General features: G+C 52.3%; 1 protein-coding gene across 2 annotated transcripts; it reads right to left on the bottom strand.

Annotated features, from left to right (window-relative positions):
* Nucleotides 1–4,679: 4,679 nt before the first annotated feature.
* Nucleotides 4,680–12,400, bottom strand: CDKN1A (cyclin dependent kinase inhibitor 1A). 2 transcript variants are annotated; one of them, XM_036024034.1, is made up of 3 exons: nucleotides 12,301–12,400; nucleotides 7,536–7,991; nucleotides 4,680–6,157 (listed from the first exon to the last, which is right to left on the bottom strand). In XM_036024034.1, the coding sequence occupies exons 2-3, from the start codon at nucleotides 7,978–7,980 to the stop codon at nucleotides 6,108–6,110; spliced, it is 495 nt and encodes a 164-aa protein (XP_035879927.1). In that variant the 5' UTR covers nucleotides 7,981–7,991; nucleotides 12,301–12,400; the 3' UTR covers nucleotides 4,680–6,107. The 2 variants fall into 2 exon arrangements, with proteins under 2 accessions (XP_035879927.1, XP_028365141.1); XM_028509340.2 differs by having other exon boundaries at nucleotides 7,536–7,988; nucleotides 12,301–12,397.
* Nucleotides 12,401–15,260: the final 2,860 nt, after the last annotated feature.

The raw sequence follows: 15,260 nt of genomic DNA, 5'->3' as shown, positions 1-15,260 counted from the left end.
GTCGCAAGGATTCAATGCTATAATCATATCAAACTTTTGGAGCCATGTCAGGTAGATGATAATCAGCGTCAGCGGTTTTATCTTTGTGACCCTGCCAATTTGCGGATGGCCTGTTCATAGGCCAGACTGACTGTCAAATGATGAGCCGCGGTGAGCAGCGGTGACCAGCGACCAAGGAAGGAAATTCAAGCCATGGTGGATCATTTGACAAATATTTATTGAGCACCTACTATGTGCCAGGCACTTTCTAGTTCCTGGGATACAGCAGCAAACAAAATAGGCAAAGACCTACCCTTGCGGAGCTCCCATTTCTGTTGGCTGGGTGTGAGAGGGTAAAGCCCCAGTGATTTTTGCCAACATGCCGGCCCGGGCACTATGCTGGCTGCAGGGGTACAGCAGCCACTCACCCGCCAGGCTGACATCTGTGTTCACCTGAAGCTTTGGTAGATAGTTCCTGGCAGGGATGTAGCTTCCCGCCTCAAATGCTTGCACCCTTCTGGTTTTCTCTGTCATCTCAGGAACTCACTTCATCTGTGAGAAGTAACCTGAACTTGACCCTGGCGGCACCCCTCAGTCGGTGATGGGCAATTCTAGGGCACATTCCATTCGGCCTCATGAGGCCCTGAGTGTGTTTAGGTCCCAGCCACACACATCAGAACTTGCTTGGCAACACCGTTGGTGGCTTTTCCTTTCTTTCCTCACAGTGTCCAGTAAGCACCCTGCACACAAGTCCTTGCCCCAGGTTGCTTTTGAGAGGGAAAAATATCAAGGACAACTGGTACCAGAAATGGCAGGTGGGCTTCTGAAAATGGAGCCCTCGCCACTGAGATGCCTGTGGGGACCTGACCACCAGTGGTGAGGAGGGCGGCGATCCCCCAGCAGGCTGCTGCATCTCAAGACCAGACTCAGCTGCTCAAAGGGCACGAGGGGTGAGTAGCGTGGGATTCCAGGGCAACACTGACCTAGGCAGCAGGGCGAACCCTCAAAAGATGTGGGCAGTGCTAATTATGAGGACTGTAGAGCTGGGTGGATTTTATTAACTGCCCTAGAGGCCTTGAAGAAAGAGAATGACAGGCTTAACCCTGGGCAAGTTCTAGGAAACTAGAGGACCCCACAAGAGCCTCCTATCGCCCTCACCTCTTGTGGCCCACTGGCAGGCAGTGCTGATACGCAGCTTCAGGATTTATTTTTAGAGAGGAAATGCAGAGAGAGAGAGGGAGAGAGAGAGAGAGAGAGAGAGAAACATCAATGTGCAGTTGCTGGGGGTCATGGCCTGCAACCCAGGCATGTACCCTGACTGGGAATCGAACCTGCGACACTTTGGTTCACAGCCCGCGCTCAATCCACTGAGCTATGCCAGCCAGGGCTGCAGCTTCAGGATTTGATTATAAAGGTAGTAAAGCTCCAGGAGAGACTGAATGCATAGCTGCAGGCGGAGGGAAAGGGTCAGGCAATGAGGCCTGGGATGGAGACACTTGAATGTATGCCCTGCAGAACCTTGGACCCTCAGCTTTCCCTGAGCCCTCCAACCTGCAGAAGTGCCCTCTCCCCTTGCTAGAGCAGAATCCTCTCTCATTACTTGAATCCATACAAAGATTCACCTGGATGCCTCATAAGGTGATGTTTATCTTCCTCAAGAACCATCCCACCTCCCTTCACTGCCTGCAGACCAGAGTCAGCAAATGTTTTCTTCAGGGACAGAGTAAATATTTTGGGCCACGTGGCCTCTGTGGCAACTACTCATGTTTGCCTTTATACAATTTAAAATAATAGTGCAAAAACAGCCATGGACAATAAGTAAGCAAATGGGTGTGTCTGCGTTCCAGTAAAACTGTATTCTAAAACAGGCAGCTGGCTTCTGAATTCCGCTTTGCCCGCCCCTTCTCCAGACCAATAATTAGGGTTGAGTCTCAGCATTGCCCAAGCAGGAAAATACAGTCCCTGCTACAGGAGGACATAACTTACTAAAAAAGCTACAGGTCTGGCTGGTATGCACTGGGGAGAACAGGGAAACACATATGGGAGGAGACATGGGGATGTGGGAGGCGGGCCGGGGAGAGGGGGAATACAGGGCTGGGTAAAGACAATGTTTACGGAGGTCTCTCCCTCTTGATTCAGGGTTGAACACTTGGCAAGGCCCTCTGGAGCCAGTCCTGGTGAACTGCTGACTGGTCTTTAAAGCTTAGGCACAGTGACAGCCTACAGCCAACAAGGGGGCGATACTGAAACTGCCTTAGAAGAGTACTCGGGAGGCTTAGAAGGCTCAGAGAGGTGGATGAGATAGAATGAACCTCCTGCATGAGAATCCACCAGCTTACCATCTCCCCAGCTTACTGCCCAGAAGACCCTCCCTTCTCGAAGCAGTAAAGGATGCCCTAGTGAGAAGAAGCCAGTGCTGGCTGGGGAGGCACTGCCATGGAGTCCACGTGTGCTGTCTGTAGAGACACTAGGATCCAGGAGGAGCAGAGGCCACATAGGGCCACTGAATCATCAGAGGCAAGGCAGGCGCAAAGCCTGAATGGTAACCAGGAGTCCTTGATCTGCAGAGCCCTGTGACTGTGGTCCCCAAGGGGAAAGGAGACAAGCATTCAGTGAGGATGTTGCTTGACTTAACCACAACAGATCAAGGAGGTGAGCAGAGGCTACAATAAAACGTAACAGCCTCCCACTGGTTTCCATGTTGGAGACAGTTCTCAGACCCAGACCCACAATGCCACTGAAAATATGTAAAATAAATACCTCCTCAGTTCTTCTCCGCAAGGTGCCCTCTTGCTATTTACCAGAATAGCCGTACAGTATGAAAGGGGGTGACCAAATTTTTTGAGGTCTATTGGGTAAGTCTGAGCTTACCCTTGTTCCAGAGGACCCAAAATAGCATTATACCCTCCTTTTTGAGTAGGGGACATGTGGAGTCCTGCCCAGGTTCACCTGAGTCCAGTGGGTCTGTGAACCCCCTCTGTGGTTATTTCCTGGCTCCTAAATGCAAATTGGGATGAATAGACTTAGCAGATGGCAGAACCTCCACACTACTTCCCTAATCCGTAAAATAAAAACCATTATGGAAAGAAGAACCAAATAGAAGTCTATAAAATTATTCCACTAGTCAAGCTAGTAAATCGGAAGCCATACCACCAAGCCCTGGGGAGGAATTACAGAGATCAGTCCTATCTCAAAGGATGTGGGGTGGCCGGATCATATCCCCCATCCAACCCACCCCACACAGCTCCTATAACAACCAAATGAAGCAACATGGTACCTCTAATTGCAACCATTATGTCACATACGGTATCTTTGCTAGAATTGCCTACCCAACCTTTGACTATAAGAATCTAATAATATGGCCAATGCATTCTTTCCAATCCACATGAGGAAAGGGATGTATTGTGTCAGTTAAGTTGTAAGTGGCCAATGAACTGGGGCACGCTGGGATGTTCCTCTTATGGGAAAGGACAAGTTACTATACTGGGGACATTCTACCACTAAAAAGAGACATAGCCCAGGGGGACCAATGTGGGCTTGGGGAGGCCATTGGCTTATGCTCCAGCCCATCTACTGGGTGACTTGGGAAGTTGCCCCGTTTGAGTGGTCAGAGCAAAAGAGGTCTCTGTGATGGGCCCATGCAGAGGGACAAGCACCTGGGCAGTTCAACCCAGCATTTCCCACGGCAGCCGAAATCTACACGGGAGACGAGTGAACCCTGTGAAGTCTCCGGACAGCCCCGCTGGGAGAGCCTCATCTCTGACCCCCAGGGTTCTGGAAGAAAGCCATGCCTGACAGTAGGGAATGATTTAACATTTGAAAAGTAGCTCTTGGCCAAACTGCATAACTGGGAGCAAATAAAGGATTATTGTATTAAGCCACTAAGTCTTGGGGTGGTTCATTATGAGCAGATAATCGGAACATGTGTATAAAAACACTTCGTTTTTATAACGTTGTATAGTATCCCACTGTATAAAGATACACAACTGACATATCTACTCTTCTGTTATGAACATTTAGTTTCCAGTTTGAGTCTGTTAAGAAAGATGCAGCTGTGAACATGTATTTTGGTGGAAGTCTGTACTGATTTCTCTTCAGGACAAATATAGAAATAGAATTCCTGGGTCAGGAGGTAGGCAGGAGGGGAGGCATCTTTAGAAGGTATTGCCAGCTTTCCAAGTAGTTGGAATATATTCCCACCAGCAAGGTGTAAGTGTTCCGGTTGCTTTATACCCTTGTTAACACTTTGCATTGTCAGCCTTTTTCATCGTAGTCATTCTGGTAGGTGCCTAGTGGTATCTTATTGTGCCTTTAATTTGCATTTCCCTGATGAGTAATGATGTCAAGCTACAATATGTTCTTTACTAAAAAAAAACACGCAACAAACCAAAATATTGACAGGGGTAGTCTTCGCAGAGGTGATGCTTTACTGTTTTTATTTTGTTCCTGTTTGTCTGTTTTGTTTTGTTTTGTTTTGTTTTTTTTGCCTCATGGCCCTGTTTGCTAAGCTTTTTGCATTTTTTAAATTTAAATGGTTAACTTTTTAAGTTATAAAAACCACCAAAAAATCCCACCTACTTGTTCTTAAAAATAACAAGGTATATTTACAAGTAAAGTCACCAAGAAATATTTATTGATTTATTGAGCACCTGCTGTATGGCCAGCACTGGGTGGGGAGGGTGGGGGGAGACAGGCTGTGAAGGACACAGAGCAATACAGGACGTGGCCCCTGCCCTTGAGATGTGCACAGTCTAGGTAAAGACAGGAGAACCAGGACACAAGGGGAGGCAGAGAGGACAGTCCAGGCCAGGTGTTACAGGAGCTGGAAGGCGTTTGGAGCAGACCCACGAAGTGCTTCAGTCCCTCTACAGGCTCAATGTTCAGTGTCAGGAAAGATAACTCACAACTCCCAGGCCCGTATTAGCCCACTTGGCAAACCCAATCCACAGCCTCTGCTCCCACCATTTAAAACACCCGACTCCTTGCTCAGTTGCTATTCAAAGTGTGATGACATGCGGGAGGGGTGGAGCAAATGCTAAAGGCCCTTGGATGAGTTCCAGGGGCTGGTGTCATGTTCTTCCTCCCAGAAAAATCTGCTCCCCCCACCTATGTGCCGCTATCACAGACAGAGCCCCACTCAAGGAGGCCTGTCCGACCACCCAGGACTCACACCCCCAGAGCTGAAAGGAGGGGATGCTTGCTGCTCCAGCTGCCTGAGGTAGAACCGGGGAACCTACTTCTAGTGTGCCCCTCCCTTCCAGTCAACTGGGCTGGGGGACGAGCCCCACAGAGCAGCCTCCCAGGGCTGAGAGGGGACCAGAGGGAAAGGACATGGAGGAGGGGAGAGGAGCAGAGGGGACTTGAGAGCCCAGCTGGAAAAGAGGGGAACCTGAGGCTCCTAGAAAAGTCCCAGGGAAGCCAACAGGGTGGCAGCCACCCCTGTGGGCAGCAGGGGGGCATGAGGGGAGGTGGACTTTGCTACAGGACCCTACCTGCTCCGTGCTGTCACAGGACAGAGTCGGTATCAAGGGCCAGGAGGGTGCCAGTCCCCCACCCTGCTCCAGGCTGTGCCCACTTCAAGGTCACCATACCCAACCTTACAGGAAGCGAGGGGACTCCCAAGTTTGGATTATGTCCTCACTCTGCCGGGTCCTCTTCAAAGTGCTATCTTTTTACTTCTCAAATTATAAGGAATTCAGTTCTGAGAATGAAGGACAGGAGTGGAATTTCACACTGTCCATGAGACAGTGACCAGAGGGAACCAGACCCCTCCAGAAAGCACCACCCAACAGGTGAGGGTCATGCTGACCCCACCTGACCTCAGGGAGGAAAGAAGTCGAGAGCATAGAATGAGGAGGTTTTAAATAAAAGTTTGGGTAATAAAAATATCTGGGCAATCTAGTGAGTGTATTATTCTGCTGTCTAATGTTTTCTTTAAATAATTCTAATGCCAGCTGCTGGCAGGGGAGGGAGGGTGGTGACAAGCAGACTATGTACATGAGGAGGAGTTTAAATTAAAACAGACATAATAATTAAGACACACAAACTGTAGGACTAAGGCGGAAAGATGTAGAATGGGCCTGCGGGGAGCCCATGTTTCCGGGAGCGAGAGGCTTCCAGCTGGCGGGTTAGGGCTTCCTCTTGGACAAGATCAGCCGGCGTTTGGAGTGATAGAAATCTAAGGAAAGAGAACATAAGTCAGCCAGGCCAGGAGGAAAAGGGTGCAGAGACCTGCCCAACTGAGGCAAACTGCGGGGGTGTGGGGGGGGGCGGGACCCCTCCATCAGGCCAAAGGGACACATTGCCAAGTACAGGGAAGAACTCTGGCAACTGCCACCCCATCTCCCAGGGTGTCTACAAAGCCACCCACTGCACAGACGTGACTGATCCCACAATCCCATGATCCCTGCATCCCTGGGCCTGCTCTAACCCACACTGCCCAGTACTGTAGCCACCAGTCCTAGGTGGTTATTTAAATTAACTAAAATAAAATGAAATGAAAAATTCACTTTCTTAGTCACACTAGCCACACGTCAAGTACTCAGGACGTCTCTGTGGCTGGTGGCACCGTGTCATTGCATCACCTCGGAGTTCTGTTAGACAGCACTGCTCTAGGCAGACCACACGGGTGGTCTGATGCTCTAGGGATGACCATCAGACCACCCGTGGAAGTGTTCTGCACAATGTCAGGGCCATATGGACGTCAGCGGTTACTATTATCGTTATTGTTAGTTCTGACCCCGCTGCAAATTTGCTGCGGGACTCTTGGCTGCATCTCACCAAGCCTCAGCTGTAAAATGAGGTAAACACTAGTATGCTACTCCAAGGATTAAATGAAACACTCTCTACAAAGGTTTTGGTCTCGGGCCTGGACTAGTGTGTGCTCAATGTCAGCATCACTCATTCATTATTTATCAAGCACCTATGATGTGCCAGGCACCATTCTAGGTTAGGATTCAGTGATGAGCAAGACATATATAGAGCCCTTTCCTGTGGAGATAATATCCTATGGGGGAGACGGTCAATACCAACATAAGGAAGTAGCTGTTGAGGGTAAGAAGTACCAAAATGAACAAAATAGGCAGGGCAGATGGACAGGAAGTGTGCGCCCGCGTGTGTGTGCGGGCATGCATGTGCGTGTGTGTAGTGAGGGAAGGGGAGTTAAGTTTGGATAGGGCAGCCAGGAAATCATTATCATTAGTTTTCTCTTCATTGCAAATTCACTGTGTGATGTTAGGAAAATTACTCTACCTCTCTGAACCTTGTTTCCTTGCCTATAACAGGGTGGCAGGAATGTCATATGGATTGCTGTAAGGACTAAATGAAATCCACCTAAGAAACTTAGTGAAGGGCTTGGCATTTAATAAATGTTCCCAATAAATGATAGCTAGTTGGTCTTGGCTGCAGACTGACTGTGTGACCTCAAGCAAGTCACTTCCCCTCCTCTGGGCTTGTTTCCCCCTTATAATGAGCAAGTGGACCAGACAGGTCAGCCCTGGCACCATGAATTATGAGTCTTGATCCCTTGCAATGTCATTCCCTATATTTGTCCTCACCTGTCATGCTGGTCTGCCGCCGCTTTCGGCCCTGAGAAGTGCTAGGTCCACCTGGGGACACCTCAGGTCTCTCAGGGGAGCGAGGCACAAGGGTGCAGGACAGTGACAGGTCCAGGTGGTCCTCCTGAACTGTCCCCTGCAGCAGGGCAGGTGAGCTGCTGGGCAGCCTGCCTCCTCCCAGGTTGTCCTGGATCCCCCGAGGCCCTGCAGACAGGTAGCCCTTGGGCAGGCCCGGGCCCCACACACGCTCCCAGGTGAAGTCACCCTCCAGCGGCGTCTCAGTGACAAAGTCGAAGTTCCATCGCTCACACGCCTCCTGCACGCAGCTGGCCATTAGCGCATCACAGTCTCGACGCAGCTGCTCACTGTCCACTGGGCCGAAGAGGCGACGGCAGACCTTGCTGCCACGGGGGATCGGACGGGGATCACGGGACGGCTCGGACATGGTGCCTGTTGCTGAGACACAAGAAAGGCCTTGTCACTCGGGAAATTGGATCCTCTTACCAGGTCCTGCTCAGGTGAGGTCTTCCTGCTAGAATAGGAGGTGAGGGTGCCCTTCCACCATCTCTTTCCCACGGGGCCCCTAATCTCCCACCAACAAACACTGGGTAGGGCAGAGCTCAGCCAGCACGGCACCCCAGGGTGACTGGGAGAGCGGGAAGCTGAAGGGCAAACTTATGTCAACAGTTTATTGCAATAGCAGGGATCAGGGGTCTGTTTACCCGGTTTTATCAGCTAAAATCAATTTACTTTCCCGCCCCTGAGGTGTCCCTCATGGGTGTGAATGCCCCAAGTACGTGCGAATTGTGAGTCCAGCAGTTTCCCAGCCTTGGCCAGGAGGTCAGTTCCCAAATGCATGGACAGGCTGACAGCTTCTCCAGCCTTCTGAATCCCCTACCCAGATGCCTGTGTGCAGTAACCCTGCTCTAACACAAGTACCCTGGACTTTGGGATAAAAAAACACCTGAGATCTAGGCTGACCTTTGCTATTTACTATCTAAACTCTACAAAGTCACTTAATGTTTCTGGGCCTCAGTTTCTTCATCTGTATAATGGGGCTTTGTGAAAGCTTAAAGAGCATGGCTGTTGAAATACGATGGAGCAATCGGTCAGGAGTCCCTCTAGGCAAGGCAGGTGGAACAGAGCTAACAGTCTGTACCTTGTGGTTAGGAGCCAAGGCTCTGGAGCAAGACTGCCCAGGTGGAATCCAGGCTCTGCTGGCTGACCCTGGACAGGTGGCTTAGCTTCTCTGGCCTCTATTTTCCTCACGTGTAAAGGGAGACAACAGTAGATGTCCCAGAGGACAGATGGGAGGATTAACTGAGTGGGGAATGTGCTGAGACCAGCACCTGGTATATAGAAGTGCTTGGAAAACAGAAGTATTATTGTTCTTCTCTGCCTTCAGTCTGGCTGAGCCTCCCCAACCCTCCCCGCCACCCCGCAGGCCACCACCTCCTAGTCAGACAGTAGCTGACAGGTGCTGTAGACTGAGCCTTTCACAAGGATGTCATCAGGCCAGTGGCCTGGGGCTGAGGAGGAGCTGGGCAGGGCAGGGCAGAGCCTTGATTTCTCCCAGGCTGAACCACTTCCTGCCAGACCCACCAGGTGATCTGAAGTCTAGACAGCCTTGAAGGCCCTGCCCCATGTTGTCTGCATCCAACGAACCTGTTTTACAGGCGAAGAAAATCAAAGGTGGTGGCTGGTCTACTCAGTCCCTCTCCTCCCACTTCAGGAGAGGGAAAGCCAGGTGAGCACTGGCTCCCACCTGCCCCGCTCTTGCCTGACTCCAGCGCTGAGCTGAGCGGCTGCATGACATCAGCAGGGACTAGGTTTTCCTGGGGACAAGTCCTGATTTGCAGGTCTGAGGGTGAAAGCTCTGCTGAAGGACGTCCTGGGGCAGGGAGCTCTGGAGCTCTGACACACCTACCGCTCCGCTCACGACGAGTGCAGCTCAGGTCTCAGCTGATAGGGGAGGAGGGGAGGCACTAGGTGACCTCAGGCCAAGTTTAAAGGGCAGGATTTTGAACACGATACTTGCCCCCAAACCATACAGCTAAAAAAATGTCAAAGGTCACTGCCCCCTGGAGAAGTTATACAGTGCAGAGCCTTCAAATAACCTTTGCCCATTGTCTCTAGGGCAAGGATTGAAATATATTTATATATTTTTATGGGCCAGGGATGTTCTAAGAAGCTCATAAATATTAATTTTCCTTAAAAAATAGGTGTATTAGCTCTTTTTTACAGAAGCAGTAACCAAGGCTCAGAGAAGTTAAGTAACTTTCCCAAGGTCACACAGCTCACACATAGCACACCCAGGATTTGAACCCAGGACTGTTTGTCCTGAGTTGTGTGCTCTGGTGTTGAACCCTACTCCCTCACTAATGTTGAGGTTTCTTAACCAGAAAATCCCATCAGAACCACTTGAAGAGCTTTTACAAAAATGTAGGTCAGTAAGCCCTTCCCTCCCCAGACCAATTAATTCAAAATTTAGTGGGATTTAAGCAAGTATTTGGCAGTTTCCCAGATGGGCGCACAAGAGAGAACACAGAGGATGCTGAAACGGACAGTCTAGGTCTCAGTGTCTTGGAGCACGAGGAGGAGCTCCCTTAGGGCTCTATCAGGAAGCCGGATATTCCTTGGCTTCTGGGAGCCGAAGATAGGACCAGAATCCAGGCAGGGACCCTCTCTCCTTCTCCCACCCCTTCCCTTACAGCTCTCATAGGGGCCCCATCAAAATCTGCTCTGGCTCCCATTATCGTAACTCCCAGCTCAGAGGAACTCACAAACACAAACCCTTGTTTCACAAACCAGTAACCGACAATACTTTTCTTCGTTGGCCTTAGTGCCTTAGACTTCAACCAATTTTAATTCCCAAGTAAATATTAAGCACTCAGCAAACACTGTTGAACCAATGGGGTACTCTTTTTAGGGACCGTTAGAGGGCAGAGTGAGGGTGGGGGTAGCGACCTGGGATAATCCCGGGAGTAGCCGCGGGAAGGAAGGCGGGTGAAATCGCATTCCGCGGGAAGGCATGTGTGATGTTCGCTTTGGGGCCGGGAGGGGTCGCTAGTCTCCAGGAAATCACGCGCGTGTGGGAGGTGCGAGGGCAGAGGCTTGGTCAGCAGGAGCGAACTGCGATGAGTCAGTTTCCTGCAAAGTGCGCCCTGCCCGCCAAAACTTAGCTTCCACTCAGGCTGCGCGTCATTCTCAGCTGGAAAGGAGGGGGACGGGAGGGGACCACGAGCCGCGAACACGTCACGCTGACCCAGCCAAGCTTCCGAAACCCCCGCCACTGTTGGGAAACCGCGAGCTGTCGCGCCATGGCTATCACACACACACACACACACACACACACACACACACTCATGAACGCGCGCACACACACGCACACAGGCGCGCAGTGATCTAGTCCCTCCACCTTATCTCCACGCCCAAAGCAGGGGATGAGTCAGATCCCTAGAAAATAAAAATAGACGGGAGCAAAGAAAACAAAACCTCTCGAAAGTCCTCCCCGAAACGCGACGCGGAGGGAGGGCGCTGCCTGGACACCGTAAAGTGCCCAACCCTGTTCCAAGATTCTTTTCCGCCGTTGGGCGAAGTGTCCCCAGCGGGTCCGGGCCTGGGCGGCGGCACCCGAAGGGCGAATCGCCCCCCTGCTTGACTCAGCCCTGCCGCCCTGGGAGAGGGAACTCTGGCCGAGGTCCGGGACGCCCCAGCGCCCGATAAAGAGGACCGAGCGGCGTCGCGCCCCGGGAAGCCTCGCCCCTCCAAGTTTCGACACACCCCGCCTCCCCCCCGGGCGTGGACCGCACACCCAGTCTCCCCGCAGAGCTGGGCTCCGTTCCGCCCAGCAGAGAGCCGCCCCGTCGCGAGCGCCGGCGGGGCCGGGGTCTACGGGCGGCGGTGACAAAGAGGCGGGTGGGCGCCCTCGCTCCCCGCACTGACAGGCTGCGGTGAACCCACCCGGCGCGCGGCCGCGGCTCCGGTCCGCAGGGCAGGGACCGGACACCCGGTCCTGGACCGCCCGAAGTCCTGGCTTCCCCGGGAACACTTTGTGCCAGCCAAATAGGTCACTGTGCTGATGGGGGCGGGGGCGTTGACAGACTTCGGAGGGGCAAAGAAGGGGACTTCGGGGGGCGCAACTGTCCCGCGGCTCCGGTTGTGTTCTCGGGGTCTCCTTGTCACCGTGATTCACCTCCTCGCTGGCCCTTAAGGGACATGCCCCGACTCGTCCCCAAGCTGGGGACACAGCCCGCGCTGACCTCAACGCCCAGCCCGGCGGCCAACACTCCGGCATCGGGGACGCAGACCTCAGAGATCAGGGCAGGGGCACACCCGAGTGGCGCACCCGAGGGGCGCCGGGGACTGGGTCCCTGATGAACCTCCCGCTGCGCTGGGCGCTCCTGCCCCTGCCGGCCCTCAGCCGACAGAGGCTTCATCCCCACGCCGCGAGCGGGCCGCGCCCCGTGCACGCCCTCCTCGCCCCGGCGGAGTTTCAAGGGGAGGGGAGCGCGGCAACGCGCCCCTCGGACGCAAGTGCCTCTGTGCACCGAGCCTCCGGCACATCCCGCCTCCCGTCCTACGCGCACTTCCACACACCCGTGTAAGCAAAACCGAGACCCGCGCACGTCGTTCACCTGCGGGACACAGCACGCACACTGGGCACACACGCCCGCGCACCCGTTGGAAGACGGGCGCGCGCGGACACAGGCTCCCAGCCGCCCGCGCGGGCGGGGTCCGCTCCGGCTCGACCCCGCTCCCTCACCTCTGCGGGTCTCCGCGTCTCGGTGAATCGCGACCGGCTCCGGATCTCCAAGCCACCGACTCGGGCAGCAGCTCACAGCTCAGTGGCTGCCGCAGGTCGGCCCTTTTATAGCGGTGACTGCAGGGCGGGACTGGTTGCTTTGCTCACAGAGCCTGGGACCGCCCTCGGCCGAGACACCCGCGCGTCCTCGTCCTCCTCGTCCTCGTCCTCGTCCTCGTCCTCGTCCCCGGAGACGCCCCTCCATCCTCTCGCCCTCCGATTCCCTCTGCCCAGCACCCCGCGCTCGCGGGCTCTGCTCTTGACCATTTTCCCCGCGAACTGAGCGCCAAATGTGGAGGTTTTTCCGGCTGGGGAGTGAGTTGGCACACACCAGGAGGGACGGCACTATTAAGATAAGCCATTTTCTGGCCCTGAAAAGATCACAAGGAGTGACATTAATAGTAAATAAAAATCCACAAATAATAACAATAATGCGTCTCACTTTTCAATTCCCAGAAAGCCCCACATGATATCACCACTAGCCCCACGGATCCCTCACTACACCGCCGCACCCCAGCACCAGGGACTCCCAGACACCCCAACAAAGCCTCCCGAAGGCCTGAAGCAGATTCAGCCCCCTTTATTTCCCAGGCGAGGCCCACAGAACTAAAGGGATGAGAAGTTGTTTCTTGGCCATGCCTCAGGAAAGGAACTGGGGATCCCTCTCAGAAGGGGCATCCTGGTCTCCGGGGGAAATCCGCCTTGAGCAGACCTCCCTGCACCCTCCTCCTCACTCCTCACACTCACCTCTCTCACCTCCACAGAAGAGACCTCTGTGATTGCCACAGGTTTCATGGCTAGGAAGGGCAGAAGGGCTTGCTGAATGAGTTAGCTCCTGGATGTTGCCCACACAGGCCACACACAATGAGAAAACTGAGCTGGGGAAACTGAGGCTCAGAGAAGTTCAGTGACCTTACTCAGATCACCCGGCAAATAAGTGGCCACGGTTGGATCACAGGTGTTTGCCTCCTGCCCAGATTCTCTGCTTATTGCCCTCTCTATTTCAGAGGCTCTAGAATGAGGGAAATACCCAGGACCCCTCATTTCCACTGAGGCGACACTGAAGAAGAACAATTCTGGAAATGCCCCCTGGTGCCTCTGACAGATACAGAAGCAAGTGAGGCAAGTGAAGCAAGTGAGATACAGAAGCAAGAAGTATGTTCCCATGAACCTCCACATCTCTAGCTCCCCTTGAGCCCCCACCTTTTCCCCCTTCCTTCATCTATAACATTTGCAGTTTCTGTTTTTAAGAATGTGCAGAGAATGGTGTAAATCTGAATAGAAATCCCACTAAAAAGTAGAATCCAGGCTTAGAGCAGCTATAATTATTGACATCTAGGGCTGTTCAGTGTCTGGAAATCTCTGCCCGGACATGCCCAGTCTTCTCCCTCTAGCACAGCTGACCTCAGGGAGGACAAACTCCTTCTCCCTTTGCCTCCCCCCAACCCCCAACACACAGACACCGCACCACCCAAAGGCTGGGTTGTCAAAAGTCCAACAGAAGACAGACACATCCTCCTACCGCCCTGAATCCCCTGGGCTTTCAGGCATTTCAGACAGACTTGACATTGTCTGACTATTTACTTTGGGGGAAAACATTTTAATGAAGGCTTGTATTGAACTACTTACAGTTTTGTGGCACAGAGCTTCACAATGAAATAATTCTTTCTGTTGTTATTGGGAAGTGAGGTTTTTGGTGTTTTGTTTTGTTTTCAACTTCTAGCTCAATACTACCACCACCACCACAATAGAATTCAACAAATACTTATAAAGCACCTATTGAGTGTTTCCAGCCATACACTTGAATGTGCAGCGAGGCATGTTCTTGAAGGAGGACTTCTGCCCTGAAGAGGGCAAAGGAGCAAGTTGTTATAAGTCACACAGGAAATCTGACTCCACAAACAAACAAACAAACAAACAAAACCACACTCAGGTGTGTACACACAACAAATCTCAGGCCATTCCCAAGGGATATGCTGCAAATCACATATTCTCTTCAGAAAAACTCAGCCTAAGGTCTCCCTGGGGTCTCTGAGGTTCTCCTGTTTCCTACTACCCTCTAAGCAGGCAGTCCCAAGGACAAAACAGTCATCAGCCTCTTCTACGGCAGGTCTCAACATGCTGGGACATGTTCCTGAGGGCCTGAGGGCCAGTCAGGGCCACAGCCTGCTGCCCGGGCAAGCTCCCAGAAAGCAGTCAGCTTAGGGGTGGAGCAAAGCTCAGCCAGGGAGGGGGACAAGGGGGCCCAGATCAGCCCCAACCCAGGAGGGAGCTAATGGAAAGGAAACGCAGAAAGCCCATGCCTGAAAAAGGAGGATGTGAGGAGGACTCAATGGTGGCTGCAGGAACTTCCCAAGAAGGGAGAGGAAGTGCTGGGAACAATGTCACCATTTCTCAGAAAAGGCTCGGGGAGTCCCAAATTGGGGCAGTCAGCTTTCAGAGAAATTTACCTCCACACTGGCTCCTGAGAAGCGAGACCCCTGCTTTTTTTTTTTTTTTTTTTTAAGGAAGAATGAGATTGGGAGCCACCACTGTGACCGATGAGGACTTTACCCAGCCAGTGAAGATCAGGACTGATCATAGAGTGAGACAGAGAGATTTGTGACAGAATTTGTGCCACACAAATATTTCTAGCCAGCATCCCTGAGCTGGAAATTTCATCTTGCCTAAGCCTGAAATTTCACCATGAGAAATTCATTCCTTTGGCATGAATTTTGTTCTTTATTAAATGAGATCATACAGGCGAGTGCTTAGCATAGTGTCTGGCACATAGAATCACTCTATGAATATTAGTTATTATTATTGCTATACAAACACCTCTAAGGAAGGCATCCATTGAAATTTAGTGATCATTTCACTTCAGTGGTATCTTTGGTAGGTTTCCCAGAATACGCACTCCGAAGTGGAGATTTGCTCGGAGG

Source organism: Phyllostomus discolor, chromosome 4 (assembly GCF_004126475.2).
Source record: "Phyllostomus discolor isolate MPI-MPIP mPhyDis1 chromosome 4, mPhyDis1.pri.v3, whole genome shotgun sequence".
In the NCBI taxonomy this organism is placed as follows: Eukaryota; Metazoa; Chordata; class Mammalia; order Chiroptera; family Phyllostomidae; genus Phyllostomus; species Phyllostomus discolor.
Note: the sequence above shows the minus strand (reverse complement) of the source record. Positions and strands in the feature narration are given on the sequence as shown.